This window comes from Sphaerodactylus townsendi, linkage group LG01 (assembly GCF_021028975.2).
Source record: "Sphaerodactylus townsendi isolate TG3544 linkage group LG01, MPM_Stown_v2.3, whole genome shotgun sequence".
Taxonomy (NCBI): domain Eukaryota; kingdom Metazoa; phylum Chordata; class Lepidosauria; order Squamata; family Sphaerodactylidae; genus Sphaerodactylus; species Sphaerodactylus townsendi.
In genome coordinates, this window is record NC_059425.1 from 44,872,768 (window position 1) to 44,894,133 (window position 21,366).

The following is a 21,366-nucleotide window of genomic DNA, read 5'->3' on the forward strand; positions in this document are numbered from 1 at the left end:
CAGCAGAAATTGTCTAATTCTAGTGCAGGGGTCTGCAACCTGCGGCTCTCTAGATGTTCATGGACTACAATTCCCATCAGCCCCTGCCAGCATGGCCAATTGGGCTGATGGGATTTGTAGTCCATGAAATCTGGAGAGCCGCAGGTTGCAGACCCCTGTTCTAGTGCATAATACCCTTATTTAATGCCATTGTCTGGCTACTATGCACCCAAGCCAATGCCCGGAAGTGCGAGGAAAGCCTTCTTGAATATGGATCCACTGTTCTCCAGTGGTTCAATACATGTGTTCCTTCCTACTTTGCTGAAATATCTGACAGTGGTAAAAGTAGTTGATTTATTTCCCCTGGATTTTTGCTTGTTATATTGTTTCTTCTTTGGTTTGATCTACTTCCCTTTCCCCCTTCTACCTCCTTTGTTGTATTGTTTCTTCTTTGATTTGATCTACTTCCCTTTTCCCCTTCTACCTCCTTTGTTGTATTGTTTCTTTTTTGGTTTGATCTGCCTCTTGGTCTTCCACCCCATCATCCAAGCAGAATGCCTATTTTCTCTAAGTCAGTGATGGCGAACCTTTTCGAGACCGAGTGCCCAAACTGCAACCCAAAACCCACTTATTTACTGCAAAGTGCCAACATGGCAATTTAACCTGAATGCTGAGGTTTTAGTATGGAAAAAACGGTTGGCTCCAAGGCGTACGATACTCAGGAGTAAGCTTGGTCGTAGTTGGTGGCTTTGCTTTGAAGCAACTGTGCAACACTTTGAACGGGTGAATCACAACCCTAGGTGGGTTTACTCAGAAGCAAAGCTTACTGCCAGGTAAAGGATAATGCTTTCGTTCTTCCCATGAAAATCAGTAGGGTTTAACAGTGCTTAACAGTGTTACCTGCACTGCTTCCCCAAAACTAGGTCTTAGGTTTAATGCTAATAATCTCCCTGAAATAATTACACTATTATCACATCACGAACTCTGTGCACGCATGCCCACAGAGAGGGCTCTGAGTGCCACCTCTGGCACCCGTGCCTTAGGTTCGCCACCACTGCTCTAAGTTATACTGGGAGAGGCTAGATTTATTTCCTCATGATTTACAGAAGCTTATCCTGACTATAATATTAAGCTATTATTCCCATTACCCAATCAAAATGGGATGATTTAAAATTTACAGAAGCATTATCCAAACAGAATTGGTCCATGCCCACATTAATTGGATTGGTTTTCAAGTGCTATGAATCTTGAGGAAGACTTCAGACCTTATCCAGAGTTGTATTGTGAGCTATAAATTCTCTGACTATCATGCACGCTTTTCCAACTCCACTATCTTACCTATGCAACTTATTCTTTCTACATTGCCTCCTTTATATTGTTGTTAACATTGTTAATACATTGTATGTCACATTTAACATTTTTCAGTTGACAAATACTTCAGAACAACTTTCACTGCTGGTTCCTCCATAATACATGGGAAGATATTGCTACAGTCTAGCTCAATAGTTCTCAATGCTACTAATAAGACTGTGTCCATTTTGTGTTCATGGGTTCCCTTTGAGAAGTGATCATGTGAGTGTTATGAGAACTGGATATCCATGCAATTTTTTGGAAGTTGAAAAAAATTGGCTGAAGCACCTGGACCAATGAACAAACACACTTATAAACAACTATGGAAGAAAGATCTGGAATCAATTGTGTATATGCTCATAGGGAAGTCTATGTCATACACTGGGCCACTTCACATTTTACTTGTAATGTCCCTCTGTCTCTAAGCCCCCTTTACAAGCTGAGCAGACTCTGAAAGAGAAGGAAGTCATGGCTTGAACATTTACTTATAAATGTTAATAATTCCATTTGCATCCTATAGTTCTTGGAACAAGCTCACTGGTTAGTGTTCCCATTTTATCCTTACAGCAACCAGTGAGATAGCAGTGGCTGTTAGATGGTGGCTGATCTAGCGATAAAATAAGAACTTCAGGGCTGAGTGAAAATTTGAATTCAAGTATCCCTAATCCATATATTGCACCCTACAGATGTACCAGCTTACTCTGTGCTCCTGTAGGGGTAAAGTGCAACACCACCCAATCCATGTATACTTACAGTAGCTTGTGGCTGCTCAGAGCAGCTTGACTACAAACTAGCTATGAGAACCATAGCCCCAACTTTGTGTTACATCCAAGTATGTGTAAACATAATCCAACATTCCTTTTAGAACAGGAGAATCTGCTTCTGGTGGCAGTAATTGGGAATGGAAAATGGTGGAAGAAGGGGAAACATAACCTTTTCGCACTCAAAAACATCTTCCCTGACACAGCTATTCCCCATCTGGGGTTTCAAAATATTTTGAGAAGGCAAGCATGCTTCTGAACCCACAGGGAAGAGCCATAGAAAATAGTAGGTACAGAAAGAGTTAAGTGTATCTATCTCATTTTGCTTCTGGGAATGAGCTCTTGCAACTTCATTGCTTTCGGGGGTTGATCTCTCTCTACAAAATTGGATCTAATTGGGTTTTTTAGTCATTCCTAGTTGCTTCCGCACTCCTGATCGCACTCAATGAAAGTTGCCTTTCTGTTCTAAAACAAAGATTTTGTTTATTTTAACAATGACTAGTTTGTGAAACCAGAGTTCAGCTCAAAGGTGATTACTCTAACTCTGGTTAGTTTTGAAAAATCCTATTTCATTGCCTTCTCCACGGAGCCTGACTCTGCACCACCAGAGTGTGCTGTCAAATTAACCAGGATTGATCCAGAATAGTGGCATTTCTGTATCATGAGAACCAGTTAAGATTAACTGTCTAAATAAATCCTGGCTTCAGATCCTGGATATGAAGTTTCTTATATCCTACTGTTGGCCTGCATTCACATAATCACACTAACCATAGTGAGTTTAATTAAACCAGGCGTTCCTTCAATGTCTGAACTGAGCCTTTGTATGTATTAAGAGAGTAATGCTGTAACTGGCCTATTAAGGATGATGGCAGTGATCATAATTATAGGGAAGGTATACGTTATTATTTGGATTTTATAATACCTGCCTCCCAGTTCCTGTGATTTATATGCCGTATTTAAATGGACATCACAGCCCATGGGAATGTAAGTATTTAAAAGGAAAAAAAGAACAGAAGAAATCAAAACTGTTAAGCTTGACAGGGATTGTGGCAAACTAATTGGAAGCTGATTGAGAGGGAAGAGGAAGTTGTGAGAGAGGAAGACACAAACAGAGAAAGGTCATAGTTTCTCGAGAGCTGTTTGAGTTGACTCTCACACCTTTCTTTCTTCTTCGTATCCATATTGGTTCCTCAAGCACAAGGAAGAAACTGCACTCTTTCTCATATTCCTCACGGTCAAGTAATCTAAGGGTAATGAATTTCCTGTAGGAACACAAGACAAAGGCAAACAAATGGTTGGCATTACAGGCACACACATGCATGCTTTAAGTACGACCAGTTGAAGTGGTGGTTGACTGTGGTGACAATGAAGGGAACACACATCCCTGGCTTTTTATGTATGTGAAAGAGCAGAAAACATCAGTTCTTGAAATTTCCTTGGTTGCCTCGGTTTGGTTTAGGACCCCTTGCAAATTCAGCTTTGAAATCAGATAGATTCATATATCTTTACTCTGACAGGATTTGGGGAGAGAAAAAAGACTTAAGTGTTTTATTTTTTTGGGGGGGGGGGGGAAGAATGAAGTTGTTATTGACATTTTCCCCTTCCCAGATATATTGCTCTTCTACTGTACTTCAAGAATTTAAGGTAGGTGCTCTTATTACAACAACCCTAGTGTCAGAAAAAGTGATCTAGCAACGGCCACTCAGTGTGCTTCATTGCTAAACATAAATTTGAATCATGATCTCTCATGAGGTATTCTGATGCTACCCCACTGCACCTGACTGGCTGTGGGTCACCAGTTATGGGTCATGACTCAATTAACCGTCAGTGGTTTCGCTCTCTGCCCTTTTACATAGATAACGGAATGTGTACTTTGGGACTCCATGAGCTGGAATGTGCCAGGCATCCATGAGTGATCAAGGCAGGTGCATACAGGTAGGGCTTAGCCCCACACAGCCAATCCCCCACCTTTCTTCTCACTCATCTCCACCAGACGGGGCTCCCCAATTTCAATGTAGAAGGTCTTGTTTTTCTCATACTCCTCATCATCAATTACTTTGATTGATATCGTTTTGCTGAAACAGAGAAGAAGAATAGAAATTCAAGAGCAAAGCAAAGGGGAAAAGAGAGAAGAAAGCAAAAGAAACAAAAAGGGAAAATGCACAGATGACAGAAATATCCAAAGTATCATCAAATGTTAATTTCCCCAGTCTGCTAAAGTATGAGATCCTCTCTTTTTATAATATATCTCACAGCTGTTTCTGCAACAAGCATATTTGCCCTGGAGGACTTTTGGAAGCCCATGCAGACATATAACATGCTGTAATAGCTACAAAAATGTATGCAACTTTATACCAGTTTAACTGTCATACATTCTCCCCCAAAGATCTTATGAAATTCTAGCTTGATGAGAGTGCTGAAGACCCTTCATTAAAGATCCAAACTGCCCTCAAGATATTTACAGGATTTCATGGGGCAGGGAAACGGTTACATAATTAATTCACAGTAGACTGTATTGCAAATATTTCCCCATATGTATTGTTGAAGGCTTTCACGGCTTGATTCAACTGGTTCTGGTGGGTTTTCCGGGCTGTGTGGCTGGGCTGTGTGGTTTCCCCATATGCTTCGTATTTTGCATTCTCTCCCCAGTGATGTTTGTATATTGGGACAGGATCTTCAGACTCAGGCACAGCATTGATAGTAATGTTGCCTCACAACTATGGTGCGCAACATTCATCTGGTTTTAAACAAGTGCCTGTTTCCTCATTTATTTACTGAGTTGTGCATATGAGCATAAATGCACAAGTGCAGATGTGGCTCCCTAAGTTCTTCATCACAGAGAAGTTTCAGGCAGACTCTGACCTCGCAAGTAATACAGCTATTAAACATAATCACCTGCCAAAGGTCCATAACTCTGTATATATTGTGAATCTTTTCACGTGGAGGTTTTCTTGTGGTTTGGGTGCCAACTAGTGACCTTTCCTCTGAGAGACAAACTGCATCATACCTTTTTTAATAAGTTGCATCTGGGGCCCCAGGATCCAACTTACTTCCACACAGTAGATGCAAGGAACATTTTCCTTAAAGGCTGCAGGACAGCCAGTGTGGCATAGTCATTAAGATTGGAGGACTGTAATCTGAAGAACTGGGTTTGATCTTCCACATGAAGCCTGCTGGGTGACCTTGGACCAATAAGCATTCTCCCAGAACTTTCTCAATTTCATCCACCTCACAAGGTGTCTATTTGTGGGGAGGAGAAGGGAAGGAGATCATAAGCTGCTTTGATACTCCTTAAAGGCAGAGAAAAGCAGAGTAAAAAACCAACTCTTCCTCTTCCTGTTCTTAGGTTCTTATGTTCCATTTGTTGTCTTTCACGGTTAATGGAAAAAACGTGGAGAAATACTGAAAAAACCACTGAAGAAAAAAATGCTGCTGGTTGGCACCCAAACCATATTATAAAAGACCCCCGGGCTTCTTCTTTTTTTTTGTAATGTTGGGGAAAGTGGCTAGTAGCCTTGTGCAACAATGTCTGGATCCCACAGATTGTTGCCCCTTATAAGATCTGTCATCCAAAACAAAGAAAAAATGAGAAAAAAATAAGGCAGAGGAAAGTAGCGAATATCATTAGTGAGAAAGGGCAGGAAATTCAGGAAATTCAGAAACTTCTTTGATAGATAAAGTGGGGAAATTCAAATATTCATAAAACCAAGCTTTGTAATTCACTATGCATACAGAGAGACTGTTTATATGTGCAAATGCAGACAGCCAATTACCCTAAAATCAACCCATTCATCAGTCTCACTCATACGTACTCTCTGGTGCTCACCCATACAGTCATATGGCATTCTCACTTTCTAGCTGACTCTACTCATCTCCTTTTCTCTGTACTGTTGTGTCCCCCAGTGAAGCAGATCTTGCCCATTACTTAGTCCTTCAGAACTGAACGACAGGGTATCTCAGCATTTTACTTTTCTCAGTCTTAAGAGTATTTTGCCTGCTATTTCCACACAGTAGGAACTGCAGCCCAGGTGTATGCACAGTGGGGAATGGAACCATAAAGTTCAACAGTGGAAATGGAGCTGCTTTCATCTGCAAGCGAACAGTGACAATGAAAATCTCCAGTAACTTTAGGAATCAAATTGAAAAGGCCACTGACGACAGATGGGGGATGCAAATGAAGCTGTTCTTGCCCACAGCTTCACACATCTTTATACATGTATAAAGATTTTGTCATAATGGTCTTTAAAAGGACCAGACGTGTTTAGGCAGCTTGCGATCTCTTCAGGAAATATCAAGCATTTACCTGCAAAACATTTGTGTAACCTACTTACATCAAATCTTTTTTTCTTTCCCCCCCTTTTTTGTATGTTGTTGAGGAAAAACATGTGTTTAATGTGTGGAAAGCTTTGGGTATAATGAACCTTCTATAGGGAATGGACAGATGAGGATGAATTAGGCCAGTGATGGTGAACCTTTTCAAGACCGTGTGCCCAAATTGCAACCCCAAACCCCCTTATTTATCACAAAGTGCCAACACAGCAATTTAACCTGAATACTGAGGTTTTAGTTTAGAAAAAATGGTTGGCTCCGAGGCATGCGTTACTCAGGAGTAAGCTTGGTGGTAGTCAGTGGCTTTGCTTTGAAGCAACCATGCAACTCTTCCAACAGGTGAATCATGAACCTAGGAGGGTTTACTCAGAAGCAAACCCCATTGCCAGCAACTAAGCTTACTCCCCAGGTGAAAGGATTGTGCTTCTTTAGTTCTTTGCAAAATGAAAATCTCAAGTGGGGTTTAACAGCACTTAACAGGGTTACTCTAAGTATTGCTTCCCCAGAAAACTAGGGTCTTGGGTTTTAATGCCTAATAATCCAAAGCCCAGTGGGCCCAGGCCACCTAGATGTGGGGGGGCGGGGCACTCTGTTTGCGTGTGCCCACAGAGAGGACTATGAGTGCCACCTCTGGCACCCATGCCATAGGTTCGCCACCACTGAATTAGACCTTCTAAGACCGTGGTGGCGAACCTTTGGCACTCCAGATGTTATGGACTGCAATTCCCATCAGCCCCTGCCAGAATGGCCATGCTGGCAGGGGCTGATGGGAATTGTAGTCCATAACATCTGGAGTGCCAAAGGTTTGCCACCACTCACTGTTCTAAGATGTTCTGATTGTGAAGGAAATTGGGGAGAATGCTGGGGAGTGTGTGATAGGTGAGGGAGAATGGGAAAAGGGGGAAGCTGGTGATGAGGAAGAGATATTTCAAACAAGAGGTAACCCCTTGAAGGAGCTGAAAATGGAGCACAGTTCTGCATCCCAGACTGTGACTATAAAGCTGAGAACCTTGGGAGCAGACTTGTAAAGAGTGCAAAGTAAGGAAGAAGACTGAGTTAGACTGAGACTGAGCTTAGGACAAGACTCACCAATACAGCTTGAGCAGTTCAGGAAACAAAAAGCACTTAAAAGTGCCAGAAGAACCAACATGAAGTGAAGGCATTAAGATTGATCAAATGAGCCATGTCTGTGTATTGGGGTGGAGGGGTTCAGATTTTGACAGAAAGTTGCTTGTATACAATAACATCATTATTAAACTGTTACAATTGTTATACTTTTGAATGGATACCTTCTTTAGTCCGCATCTAATCTTTTATTAGTCATTTTAAAGTCCCTACATAAATGAAATCAACGTGTTGGTAAAGGATAACAATTATATCACATAGAAGTCCCATGAAGGGATCAATATTTGGTGTCTTATGGCTACTGTAGACAAGATGCTGAGGGATGCATGAATGGAACTACTAAAAGTTTTTTTAAACAAACCAACCAACCAACAAAGAAGGTTCATTATTCCCAAAGCTTTCCACACATTATACCCAAAGCTTTCCACACGGCTGCCTGAATAGCCCAGACTAGCCTGAGCTTGTCAGAGCATGGAATCTGAACAGGGTTAGCCATGGTTTGTACTTACATGGAAAACTACGAAGGAAGACCAAGGTTGCTACAGAGGAAAGAGCTTCTGCTCATCTCTTACCTTGAAAATCCCATGAGAGATCAACGTGAGTCTGTTAAGACTTGACAGCACTTAATTATTATTAAGCAGAACACACACACCTTCTGTTTTGGATAGGGGCCACAGCACAGGGGAGGGAGATTTAGCAAGCAGGCCCCCTGTGGCTCATCAATTTCAGAATAATATATTTTGTTAAAATTCCATATGTGCCTGCTGGGGATGTTGGAAGTGACAGAATCCAGTGTCCCCATTTGCTAAAGCTGCCATGCTATGAAAGATGTGTGGGATGAAATCAATAAAAATGGCTCTTCTCAGACCCTTCAAACTACTCTAGGATGTTTTAAAGCTGAGCACCCATGAAAATAAATAAAGCAACCTATAAGAACTTCAGAACAGACAGATGGCTGTGTCATATCTATCCAAGAAATGACTGATTCAGACAATTCAGGGCTGGCTATAAAGATGCTTCTCAATAATCTTCCCAAGGATGTTGTACCTAAAGCTTTCATAGCCTGAAAATATCAAAGGGATTGATATTTCCAACTCTTGAGAGAGGAGGAAAGGTTGGCAGAAATATTGCTCAATATCACTTGTCTTCCCCTCAACTGGAAATTTTTTTCCAACCTGGAAAGATTTCAGTTACATATTTTCTTATCTGAAGCCTTAGCAGAGAGGTCTTAGTGACCTTTTCTGCTTTCTTTTCTTGAACAACCACCTAGGGCAGTCCATCTGTTACATAAAAAAACGTAATTGTAATAAGCAAACAAAGATGACCTCCTCCCCGGTCAAATAAGTATGGTATTAGAAATTTGCCTATGAATTTGAAGGAACGGAATTCTAATATTAAAAAATTCTGTCACTGAATACCTAGAAGTTATGAGATTCCTTTTAAATTGACTCAAGTTGGTATATTTAATCAAATGAACTCTGGGAAATTGCAAGAGAGAAGGCTTGCCAGTGTCTTCCCTCTCTTGGAAGACTAGTATGCATAGTAAACAGGGGTGAGGGGGTAGAAATTTGTTAAACAAATAAACAGAACACATCCAGTCCTTAAACTGTGGCTATTGTGGGAGCTGGTGTCAAAATCAGTGCTGTACTGCATGAACTCTCAATTGTTGTTCCTGAAAAGCACTCTACTAGGATTTCATTTATGTGAAACAGGTACTTATGAAGGTATGAAGAGGTTCATACCTTGTGATTACTCTAGATATCAGGTGCTCACACACAAGATGGGTAACTGTCTTCAAAGGCAATAAAAAAGCTGAAGGCCCAGAGACTGGTAGCTCAGGTAATGACTGTTGCTCATAACAAAAAAAGTTTCCCAAATAGAGAGATGCCAGTAATGGTTCAAATGTCAAGAAAAGGAGTAGTAAGACCCAAGATCAAAGTCAAACTCAACCGGGGTGGGGTGGGGTGGGGTGGGGTGGGGTGGGGTGGGGTGGGGGACCAAACATGCTTTCTCAGCCTAACCTATCTCATAGCACTGTAGTGATGATAAAATGGGGAGAGGAGAACCATATATGTTGCCCTGAGCCCACTGGACAATAACAACAGACAGGAGAGTCTTTACAGGGGCCTTTGGCTGTAGATTAGCCACTTGGCTTTCCAGTCCAGGACCACGATAACCTCTACAGCTGGAATTGTCTGTTGTTCCCTGTTTCAACCAGCAGACCCAGGAAGCCCTGATCTGTAGGGCTCTTGATTTGAACCTTTTTTGCCAGGAAAAGTGCAGTACTGTTCCTCCTTCTGACTTATTGTCTCCTTTCTCCTTTATAAACAACATTTTAATTTTCTTTGCATTTATTTGTATGTATCATTGCACACTAACAGTGGAATCCAAAACAGAATTACACTGTTCTAAACCCATGGCTTAGAATGGTGTAACAAACTGCACTATAGTTCACCTTATACACCTTCCTCCTGGCACCTGCACAATCCTCTCCCAAGAGCCCTCTTTCTACCCCAGCAAACTGTGTCAAATTTATTAAAGAGTACAGAGGTATAATCACAACAGTTATTTGGTTTTAATTTAATTAAACAAAGCACAATGAATTCCAAGCCTACAATTCTGTGAGGAGGATGAACAGGCAGCAGGCAGAGAATATCACTATCAAAGAGTTTGGGTATGGACACTTGTGACAAACATTAATTTAGACCACCCAGGAATGGCCTGATGGCAAAATGGGAGTCTACAGCACAAATCCTCCACCAACAGGAGTGCGGTCATGCTGGTAGAACAGCATCTTTGGATCCAACCTGCTTAACTGGAAAGGAACCAGCTCTAAGTTGTGAAGGACAAACTACAGAAGCTCTTCCCCAATAAGGAAAGGGAAAAGTTATATAATTATTAATCTGGGTAGGGTAGAACGTTACATACAATGCCTTAGACCGACACAGTTCATTGGTTCATCTAGCTTAGTAATATTTCACTGGTTCATCTAGCGTAGTAATGTCTGCTCTGATTGGCAGAGACTTTCCAAGGTTCAAGGCCTTTACCAGGCCAACTACCCAAAATAACTTTAATTGAGGATGCTGAACTTGGGGGTTTCTGATAAAAAGCATGTACTCTACTGCTTTGCCTCATCTGGATGCACATTGGAATCGACTGACCTTGCTTTTGATAAGAAAGAAAATCTAGAACAATGTAATGCCCATTAGTCTTTTGAGGCTTGCTAAACCATGTGGCCCTTATATGGATGCAGGATCAGCCAGCTATTCCTGGCAAATGAATAGGATTGGACACCACTGCATAGTACTCAGAAGAAGACTACTTTTATAGTTTCCTCGTAAAAGAATGTCATCAAAATCCTTAAATTCTAGGAAATGAATCTGGACAGTACATTCAATGCAGTCCTAGGCAGAACTATTCCCTTCTAAGTCAACTGAAGTCAGCGAGTTTAGATGGGTGTAACTTTGCTTAGAATGATGCTGTCAAAGTCTGTCAGAAGTGCCTTCCTCTTCCATGTTGGGCTGTGGAATATGCATAAATGTTAACAAGCAGAATGTCAAACCTGATTAACTTTGGTTCCATGAAATCTGTCGATGGAGTGTGACTTCCTTCCCATCTGCTTTTTGATTCACACGAAGATGCCTCACTATGACTGTTATTAGCATTACACACTCCTATCTTTTTATAATTTAGTTCTAACACCAAAGACTGTGTTGTAGGAAAAAAGTGGAAATGTTTGCTGAAAGTCCCATTATGTTTGTCCTTCATGCTTACAAGAAAACTAATTTACTCTGAGCAAATGTTAGCTGTGGAGCTACAGGGCTATGACATGACTGTGATTGTGTGTGTGTTTAATGAATATTTGTGATAGTTTGTTCCATTAATAATCACTGCAGCAATTGCTTTATCTCGGAAAAAAGAAAATTAGTGAAGATAGGGAATAGGCTTACTCAATTGCCTGATGTTTTGGGAAAGAGAGTATAAGAACAGAAAACCAAAGAAAGCCTATCAGGTAAAACCGGAAATCAATAACGTGTGAAAAGTCCTTTGTCTGCTTTTTGTGGATCACAGCAATCATGTTTTGATAAAACACTGCATGCCAACTCTCATATTAAAATATTTGTTATGGTAACTGTGCCAGAATGGGACTGTCATCTAATTATAAATGTTTTAGTGCCAGTGTATTTTGAAGCAACATGGTATAAGTGTATTTTAGGAAAGGATGATCAATGGATAGAAGATGGAAACAGGAAGGTAGAATAGATACCTAAGCAGAGGTTAAGGAATAAAATGTTATATAACTCAGAGCTGACATAATCTAGGACCTGAGTTCAGGCCACTGAACCCATAATCATTCACTACAACTTCATGGGTTCTAGAAATAAGCTCTAAGAAGACGACAAATCTGAAGAAAGTTACAGAATATTGGATCCAGAGTAAATCTCTGTCAGATTTCATGAGAAGCTAAAGACTTTAGCTTGGTTTGGCCAGTCAAGGCTTAGAATTCTATAAGACTTGCTGCTCAGGTCAATTAGTTTATACTCATAGATTTGTAGTTGAAACACAGAAGCGGATAATGGCTTTTTCCATATGAGTTATTTACAATGTATCTTGCCACCAAATGCTATTTTTTCCCTTTTAATTCCATATTTTTTCCCCTCTGACTCCAGAAATATTTTTCTTTCATTTTTTTTCTCTGTGCTTTCCTTGGCACCTTTACCACAATTTGTTTATCCATTTCTAAGCCAGCTTCCCTTAAGTGTGCCATCGTGTTGAAACTGTTTTAATTTCTCCACTACACCAAACACCTGGCCCCCATGTAGTGAATCTCCCCTTCAGCCATTTTCTCCTCCCTCTTTTATACCATTTTCAAAATGAATTTTAAAAATTATTTTTCTATCACATTAGCAATATAAGAGCCCAGACACATCTTTGTCAATTTCATTCGAATGATGATAGCACCTTAAGGTGAAAATATATGTTCACCTTTAGGAGTGAGGGAAATTTGCTTTTGTAGGAGGAAATTGACAAGGGACTCTCAGTGATCAATAGTGCTTTACTGCTGCAGTTGCTTATCAATTTCCTCCTGCAAAAGCAATTTCCACTGTCAATTTCACTTCTAACTGCTACTAAGTTATGTTATATCTTTGCCTTAAGGTGAAATCACTCATTCAGGATGAAATAGACAAAGCTGATTAAATCAACCTGGCTTGTGCTAATGTAATGGAGAAAAAATATTTTAAAATTCCTTTCAAAAACAGAGAATGAGGGGAGGAGAAAATGACTGAAAGGGAAAGTTGTTCTTCTGCATCACAGATGGCATCCCACCGCTATTAGGAATAATAATTTTCAGTAGTAGTGTGTGGAATAAATACAACAGAAGTGACCAGGAGAAAAACAACAGGGGGAATGGTGGTGTGTGGAATGATTTCATAGAAACCATTTCTAGACACAAGATTTGACCAGTGAGAAAATCTGTGGTAGGCTGGGCATCCTGAAAAGGCCAGTGTTTCAGAAAATCTGTTATGTAAAAGTGAACTACAAGTGTGCTGTCAGCAATAAAGAGTGTATTGCATTAATTACAGCACTGTGCAAAGTATAGTCACACCACTGCATTAGTTACAGTACTGCCTTAAACAGCACTGTGGACTTAAAACAGTGGGCTTAGAACAATGCAACTCTGCTTAGGAATGTACCATCAATGCACCGTCAATCTTGTTCTGTCTCAATATCCACACCACCCCAAGTGAAATATCCTTAGATTATAAATGTTTGCTGGATCTCACTAAAAGAAACAAAACCAGTACTTCTGTGGCAAGGACAACTGGGTAAGGGAAAACTCAACCAGTATGTGTCTTGTGGCTCTCAGTCTAACAAAATTAAGGAGATCCTACACACTGAAATTCTATACAGCATACCTAACATTGACGAGAGCCAAAAGACTCAGGCTCATTCCGCACATGCAGAATAATGCACTTTCAAACTGCTTTCAGTGCTCTTTGAAGCTGTGCGGAACAGCAAAATCCACTTGCAAACAGTTGTGAAAGTGGTCTGAAAACGCATTATTTTGCGTGTGCGGAAGGGGCCTCACACATTATAGCTGCTACAATGGTCGAATCCCCACTACCGTCTTAGCCAGGTTTCAGAACACAAACTAACCAGGTTTGAGGGACTACCTCCCCATTGCTTGCGTGGCAGATTCAGTTTCTGGCGCTCCTTCTCTGTGTTAATCCGCGTTCCGGCAGGACTTGGTTGCAAGTGGCATAGATCCCATTAACACAGTTCAGAGCTGATCTGAGGGGAGGGATGAGGTTGAAACCCTGACTCGTTTCCCACCCTGGAGTGTGACGTGGAATTCGGGCAACCAATCAGCGCTGTGATGCGTGCACAGCCTTTCCTTGGTTTCGTTTCCACTTTTGCATAAGAACATAAGAACATAAGAACAAGCCAGCTGGATCAGACCAAAGTCCATCTAGTCCAGCTCTCTGCTACTCGCAGTGGCCCACCAGGTGCCTTTGGGAGCTCACATGTAGGATGTGAACGCAATGGCCTTCTGCGGCTGTTGCTCCCGATCACCTGGTCTGTTAAGGCATTTGCAATCTCAGATCAAGGAGGATCAAGATTGGTAGCCATAAATCGACTTCTCCTCCATAAATCTGTCCAAGCCCCTTTTAAAGCTATCCAGGTTAGTGGCCATCACCACCTCCTGTGGCAGCATATTCCAAACACCAATCACACGTTGCGTGAAGAAGTGTTTCCTTTTATTAGTTCTAATTCTTCCCCCCAGCATTTTCAATGTATGCCCCCTGGTTCTAGTATTGTGAGAAAGAGAGAAAAATTTCTCTTTGTCAACATTTTCTACCCCATGCATAATTTTATAGCAATCAGCCAGCAGAAGGGGACACAAACGTTAAAACAGTCAAACGTGTAACTTTGAATCGTTAATCGTTCACACAGGCAACGATTAACTGTTTGCACAGTTAAACGTTAAACTTTTACACGTTTTTTAATCACGCCCCTACAATGTACATTTCCGTGGTAGGAAAAGGTCCCGTCCCATCAAGGCATGCCAGCCAATCAGGGGAGACAGGCGAAGCGAGCTCGCCTGGTAGTGGGGATTGCTAAGAGTTCTGCAACTGGATGTGTCTGCTGTGTGCTCGCTGCGGTGGAGAGGGAGAAACTCTGATGAAGAGGACACGGTTTCACAACAAACAGGTCTGGAACTGCATGCAAATTTCAAGTGGGGATTCGACCAATGTTATCTGGAATCCCAGGCAGATGGAAGTGTGGAACCTTTACAAGATATGTATTGTTGAAGGCTTTCACGGCCGGAATCACTTGGGTGCTGTGTGGTTTCCGGGCTGTATGGCCGTGTTCTAGCAGCATTCTCTCCTGACGTTTCGCCTGCATCTGCGGCTGGCATCTTCAGAGGATCCTCTGAAGATGTCAGCCACAGATCTGGCAACGTAATGCATCTTCATACAGCCAGGCACACAGCACCCAACTTTACAAGATATATTGCTAAAACCAGAGTCTCTGCATTTGGCTTGACATTTCATAGTTGGTGAGAGTTTGTGACAACTGGACCTTCAAGGGTTTCACCAGTTGATGGTGGGTGGGAGAGAAGGACATGATTTAAAAATCTACAAGTATTTACAACTTAGTACTCTCAGACCATTTTCAATTCTTTGAAAAATTGCTGTTTGAAGCCTAGCTGGCTTGATTTGGTCGATTTGGTTGATTCATTACAGTCTATTATGTTATGGTATAACTGCAGGGGCAATTCAATGAGATTTCCCTAGCCATAGATGGGGAAAACCCCTGTTATTTAAAAGTGATTTTTAAAAACTAGATTTAAAAATGGTAATAAAGTAAAATATTATAATTGCAGATTCATTAATATTGTAGACCTGGACTGTGGGTCCAAATCCAAGTTTGCATAAACTGTTTATTATGAAATTTCCTAATTGGTTTTTATTTTGGACTCAATTACGTCTGCACAGAGATTTCTACAACTATTGTACAGTATCAATTTATTGAAATGAGGGACCACAAAAAAAAAGAAAGGTGCAGTTATTAAAACAAATGACAAGTGCTTTATTCAAAGGTGTAAGAAGCAAGAGAGGCAGAACATTCTCTTATCTACGGAGCTATAGCAAACACATGGCGCTGAATTATGTTTCCAAGCAACTGCGGACTGTTAATTAGGAACAAGAATGAGAAAGCCAAGCAAGCAGCCCTTTACAATTTTTTCAAGAGCACAAAATGGAGATTTCAGTGCAAAATGTGAAAATGTGCTCTTTCCTCCCTCCCGCCCAAGTCTTTTCTAGAAATAGACATGCGAGTAAAACTGACAACAGCTAAACATTAGTGCCAGATCTGCCTCCGTAACATACTTTCAACACTTTCATAATATCACTACTTTGTAAATTCCATGCTAGAGATTATTGAGAAAGGGAGTCAAAATAAGATGGTCAGAATCATAATGGCTGTATATAAATTAACAAGTGTAACTGCATTTGGAATACTACATTCCATATCAAAAAGGATATTTTAGGGCAGAGCTTGAAAAGATGCAGAAGATAATAACCCAAATTGGATCATCTTCCTTATGAGATGCTGTGAAGAAGAAAATTTGGTTTTTCTCTACCTTTAAGGAGTCTCAAGGCAGCCTTCTTTCCCCTCGCCACATCAGACACCTTGTGAAATAAGTGGGGCGGAGAGAGTTCTGAGAGAACTGTGACTAGCCCAAAGCTAGCCAAAGTAGGTTTCATTTGTAGGAGAGGGAAAGCAAACCTGGTTCACCAGATTGGAGTCCACCACATGTGGAGGAGTGGGAAAACAAACCTGGTTCCCAGATTAGAGTCCACTGCTCTTAACTGTTATGCCACACCATAGTGCAGAATTTGGGTTTTTTTAAGGTTAGAAAAAGGAAGGAGACACAACAAAGGTTTATAAAATAATTCATGGTGCTGAGAACATACATAGAAAGAACTCTTTTTCCTTCTTATGACAAGTCAGAACTTGGTATTATCCAAAGAAATTGACTGGTACTAGGTTCAGGTAGACATAAATAGACAGTACATCACACAATACTTCATTCACTTCTGGATAAATTCATAAAAGAACAGGACTACCAACAGCTATTAGCCTAATAGCTAAAAACAACCAGCTGCTAGTGGGCAGCAACAGCAGGAAAGAACGACTGCCTTCACACCCTGCTTGTGGGCTTTCTGGGATGCATCTGGCTAGTCCTTGTGAAAAACAGAATGCAGAACTAAACTGATCCAGCAGGACACTTCTTGGTGTTCTTACTACTTGAGATCTCCTGGTCACCTAGTGCAACCATTGCTGCCCCTCCCCCAGCAATTATTTGTGTGCATACCCCAAGGGAAACAATGCCTCTTTTGAGCCACCTTTTACACCAAGTTGCAAAACAGGTCCACTTTTATTTTTTTTGTTTGCAATATACATCCAATTTTCTTTTTCTCCAAGTTTTTCTTTTACTGCCCTGCTGTCTTCTATTCCCGGCTAATCCAACCTATCAAGTTCTCCTTAAAAAAGAGAAAAGAAAATGATATTGACCTCATTGTGACCAAGCCGTGGCTCATAACCCACCATCTGAAGGCACATGGTGCACACTGATCTGATCTTCACAGGCATCCTGCAATATTTGCTATACGCACCCCATAAAAGAGATTAATGAAACAAAAGCAAGTCTGCCAATGGGATGACAATTCGAATGGATAAAAATTCCATTCTAACAACAAATATGGCAACTATTAAACACCAGAGCATGAAGCAAAACCCAGATCTCCAAAGATTTCCAAGACAAAATACCTCTCTCCCTACCAATAGTCTGTTAGCTTGATCCTTGGCTGGCAGCTATTTAGCATTTGTCTGACTGAAGGATAGTTCACACACTGCTGCAAAGTGTAGGGTTTCACACATGGTGGGTTTGACACAGGAGCAAGCTTAGGGCTCAGTGACCCACTCTAGATTCTTCAGTAAGGCTCATTCCACACATGCAGAATAATGCACTTTCAAACTGCTTTCAGTGCTCTTTGAAGCTGGGCGGAATGGCAAAATCCACTTGCAAACAGTTGTGAAAGTGGTTTGAAAACGCATTATTTTGCGTGTGCGGAAGGGGCCAAAGAGCCAAGGTCAATGTGAGTGAATGGGTGCACCAGTGGGCTCTGCCATGAAAAAAGAGCAGACAGCTGTTGTGAGTGGGGTCTGTTCTTGCAGATTTTATGTTCTTAGGCCTCGCTGAAGGTTTTCTTAACAATTGGGAAGCAAGCAAGATCTCCAGACTTGTACTCAGGCTCCTCTGTTTACATAAAGGTTATGTTACGTATGAACTGGTTCTGAGATTCAACTTATGGGTACCATCAAGAAGCCTTCAGGAACAACCATATGGAGAGCCATTTCCCAATCAAGACCCATTCTTCACTAAAAATACTTGCAATGCAGGAGCCAGGCGGACCACCACAGCCTCTCAGGGAATAGGTGGTATTGTGTAAGCCCTAACAAGCTCTTAGATAGCTGTGAGCTATTTAAGCATATCAGTGGCTGAGTCCAAGCGGGAGGTGGAGAAGGAGTGAGAGATAACAGTCCACACTAGAGACTTTATTCCATTAGCACTTTCTGCTGAAAGACAATGAAAACAATTTGTCTCCTTGTTGCACAATCCTCTCCAATGCTGCAAAACAGATTGAAATGCTGATGGTTCTCTTTCACTTAAGGGCAGGATTGCGGTAAACCTCAATAGTACATATCAGCAAAAGCAGGAGCAACAAGGGTTTAAGTAGACCCTATCATTTTGCTCAACAGTGCTTGAGTGTGTGTGCTCTTAGCAATGCACCAACAGGGTTACTGTTTAACCTGCACTTGCAATTTTTTCTACAGCCCATTTTTTATAATGAAATAGAAATAACTGCAACTTTCACAACCTGACCAGTATTAACTTTTGTTCAGAAATATGTATTCAGTGCAGGTGCTTCCTTAGCATGTCCAGAAGCTGGCGACCAAAGCAGTATTTGGGTGTTCTGACAAGCAAAACTAAGTTTTGAAGCATGAAGAACTTGAATCCAAGTACTTTCACCCTTCTTCCTAAAAGGGAATGGTGACTAGATTCAACCCCAAATCACCCAAAATGGCCAAAGTTGGCTGTGCTGATTGTTTTGGTTCTCCATGCAGTGATAGGAACTGAAGGTGCATCTCTGGGTACTTGGCGGCCATGACAGCCAGTACGAAGGAATGAACTTGTGGCATTCTTTTGTGCATATGGCTACCCAATCCAGCAGGAGATGTGCCTGAGAAAACTTGCTTCTTTATGTGCCTTGGGCTCACTGCAGAAGGGTAGATGCTATTCATGATTAAAGGTGTATTGCCATACATGTTACATGTTTTCTGCAAGGAGAATAGCAGGGTTTGGGGTGGGTGCATGTGTGGGTGATTTAAATCTGGGGAACAGCATGATTCAAAGGATTAAACCCTTTGCATTGTGACTCCCATCTAGTTAGAACACCTACTTAGCTTTTAAAAAAGAAAAGAAAAAGAATAGTCATTCTTAGATTGTGCCTTATCACATATAGCCTGGCCATTTTGATTTATGACTTTTATGATAGTTTTGATGTGGATTTAGGGATATTTTGTGGTTAGGATTGTTAATAGGCCTGGAGAAAAATGTCTTCTCTCTTTGATAAAGGCTTAATGTACGGAAATGGACAGTGGAAGCTTTTCAAGGCATGGAAGGTAAATAACCTCACCTCATAAAGAATATGTTTTTAATGGTGAGTGTCTGAGGTAAATATTTTAAGTAAACATATAATAAATAATGTTAGTGGTTGCCTGCTCCACCAGTATCCTGTGTGTCATTTTTCATGTTCTCATTTCCCTCCACTAAATGTCAAAGTCACCTTGCCATTTTTGGTCCTGTTTAAATGACAAATGAAGGAAGTCAAAATGCCATATATGAATAGTTAATGTTTTATCACAACATAATGAAAGTACCATAAGGGGAACTCTCTCTCTCTTTTTTAAATGATAAAAACAAAAGACCAAAAATAATTGATTGTTCACGCACAGTCCTCAGAATATATTTGATGAATTGTTGTTTCTACCCAGAAAGGAACTTTATATTCACTAGGGAAAAGTCTTCCATCTGTTCAAACTATATTTTAACTGCTCTGATAACATGCATAAAAGTTCCTTATAAGGCATAACTTTGGATGATACTAAAATGCACACATTTGGATGAACCTGGTCATGGTTCATTTGATCAGTCCATAGCCTATATTTAATCAAACATGGCTTCTAAGTGGGAATGTACATGTAACAATGAAGCACCATTTACTGAAATTGGGCACTCAAAAGATTGAGTGAAATAATATCCAATTAAACAACGAGACATATTTATTACAAAGTCCACAAAATCAACAGGTTAAACTTTTTCCATCATTGTATCTTCAGGCTAAGGAAAAAGATCATTTTATTCATTTACACCCCACTTTCTCTTGGGTGAGGACTTAACAGTGATTTACAACTTAATCACCCCCTTTATTTTGTCTTCAAAGCTGGGAGCACCTTACTTACCTGGGCTCCATTTGCATGCATATGTGTATGTGTGTTGTGGGGGAGGGTGCACAGAAGGTGATGCTGGACAGCTGACCTGGGAACTGATGGTAGGGCTGGCTAGCATACAGACATGGGCTTCTCCCAGCCTCCCCAGTTGTTTCTGACCTCCTTCCAGCCCTCCTGCTTCCCCCCAACTTCTTGACCAATTGGACTCAGTCTGGCCTGGTCAAGGGGTGAGGCCCAGGCTGGGAGATCTCACTGGGAGGGACTTTCCTCCAATCCACAACTACAATCCACAACTACAACAGTCAGATTACTCTAACAGAGTGGGATGCTGCTGGGGAAAAGATGTTTGTAGAGTAACTGGCAGCAATCACCCATTCTTCTTTGCATAAACAGAACAATTCATACATACTGCTGGTTCTGGCTTCACTGCAGTCCCCTGTGCAGCATCTCTTGTGACTGGGCCAAAACAGAGGGGTGGGGGCAGTGGGGCAAGTTGGCATGGGTCTACGATTTTGAGGAGGCCTACTCCAAGAGAGTTAAGGGGCAACATTTAACACTAAATATTCACATTTGAAAGAAAATTAATCAGCAGAGATCAGCAGACAAACTGTACTGCAGGCTGTGGGCTGCCTCCTCACGTGTAAACAAAAATATGAGGAGAGGCCACTAAGAGCCCACTGCGCAGAGAACAGGCTTGAGGTAAATGTTCTATGCGTAATGGGCCATTGTGTTTTATTTGGGTTTCTGGGATTGTATAGTTCTAAGAATAAATAGTTTAATTGGGGGTGTTGTGTGGTTTCCAGGCTGTATGGCCGTGTTCTAGGAGCATTTTCTCCTGATGTTTCACCTGCATCTGTGGCTGGCATCCTCTGAAGATGCCAGCCACAGATGCAGGTGAAACATCAGGAGAACATGCTCCTAGAACATGGCTGGAAACCACACAACACCCTAGTGATTCTGGCTGTGAAAGCCTTTGACAATACAATAGTTAAATTTCTTGTAAGTGGTCAAGATTTTATGCCAAACTAGTGGCTCCATAGCCATTACAGTTCCATTTCTTTTTTCCACTATTTCTTTTTTTCCACGCTGCCTACTCTTTCCCTTACTCCCCTGAGGTTAACCTAAAACAAACTGAATATCACCTGCTACCACCAGAAACTATGAGAGTATCTCCTGAGTTTGGCATCTAGTACCCTGGATCTGCATTGCTATTTAGAGGCTCCACCTAGTTTTTGTG

The 21,366-nt window shown here is 41.2% G+C and overlaps 1 protein-coding gene across 10 annotated transcripts in view; it reads right to left on the reverse strand.

Moving 5' to 3' along the window:
• The window catches only part of SLC8A1 (solute carrier family 8 member A1), a 349,316-nt gene that overhangs the window by 59,205 nt on the left and 268,745 nt on the right, over window positions 1-21,366 (reverse strand). For 7 of the 10 annotated variants that reach the window (XM_048482014.1, XM_048482073.1, XM_048482047.1 and 4 more), the window contains exon 3: window positions 4,059-4,165. In XM_048482014.1, coding sequence (XP_048337971.1) covers window positions 4,059-4,165 — 107 coding nt within the window. Of the gene's footprint in view, window positions 1-3,248; window positions 3,353-4,058; window positions 4,166-21,366 lie in introns of all 10 variants that reach the window. The other 3 variants (XM_048482080.1, XM_048482056.1, XM_048482040.1) reach the window with 1 other exon arrangement.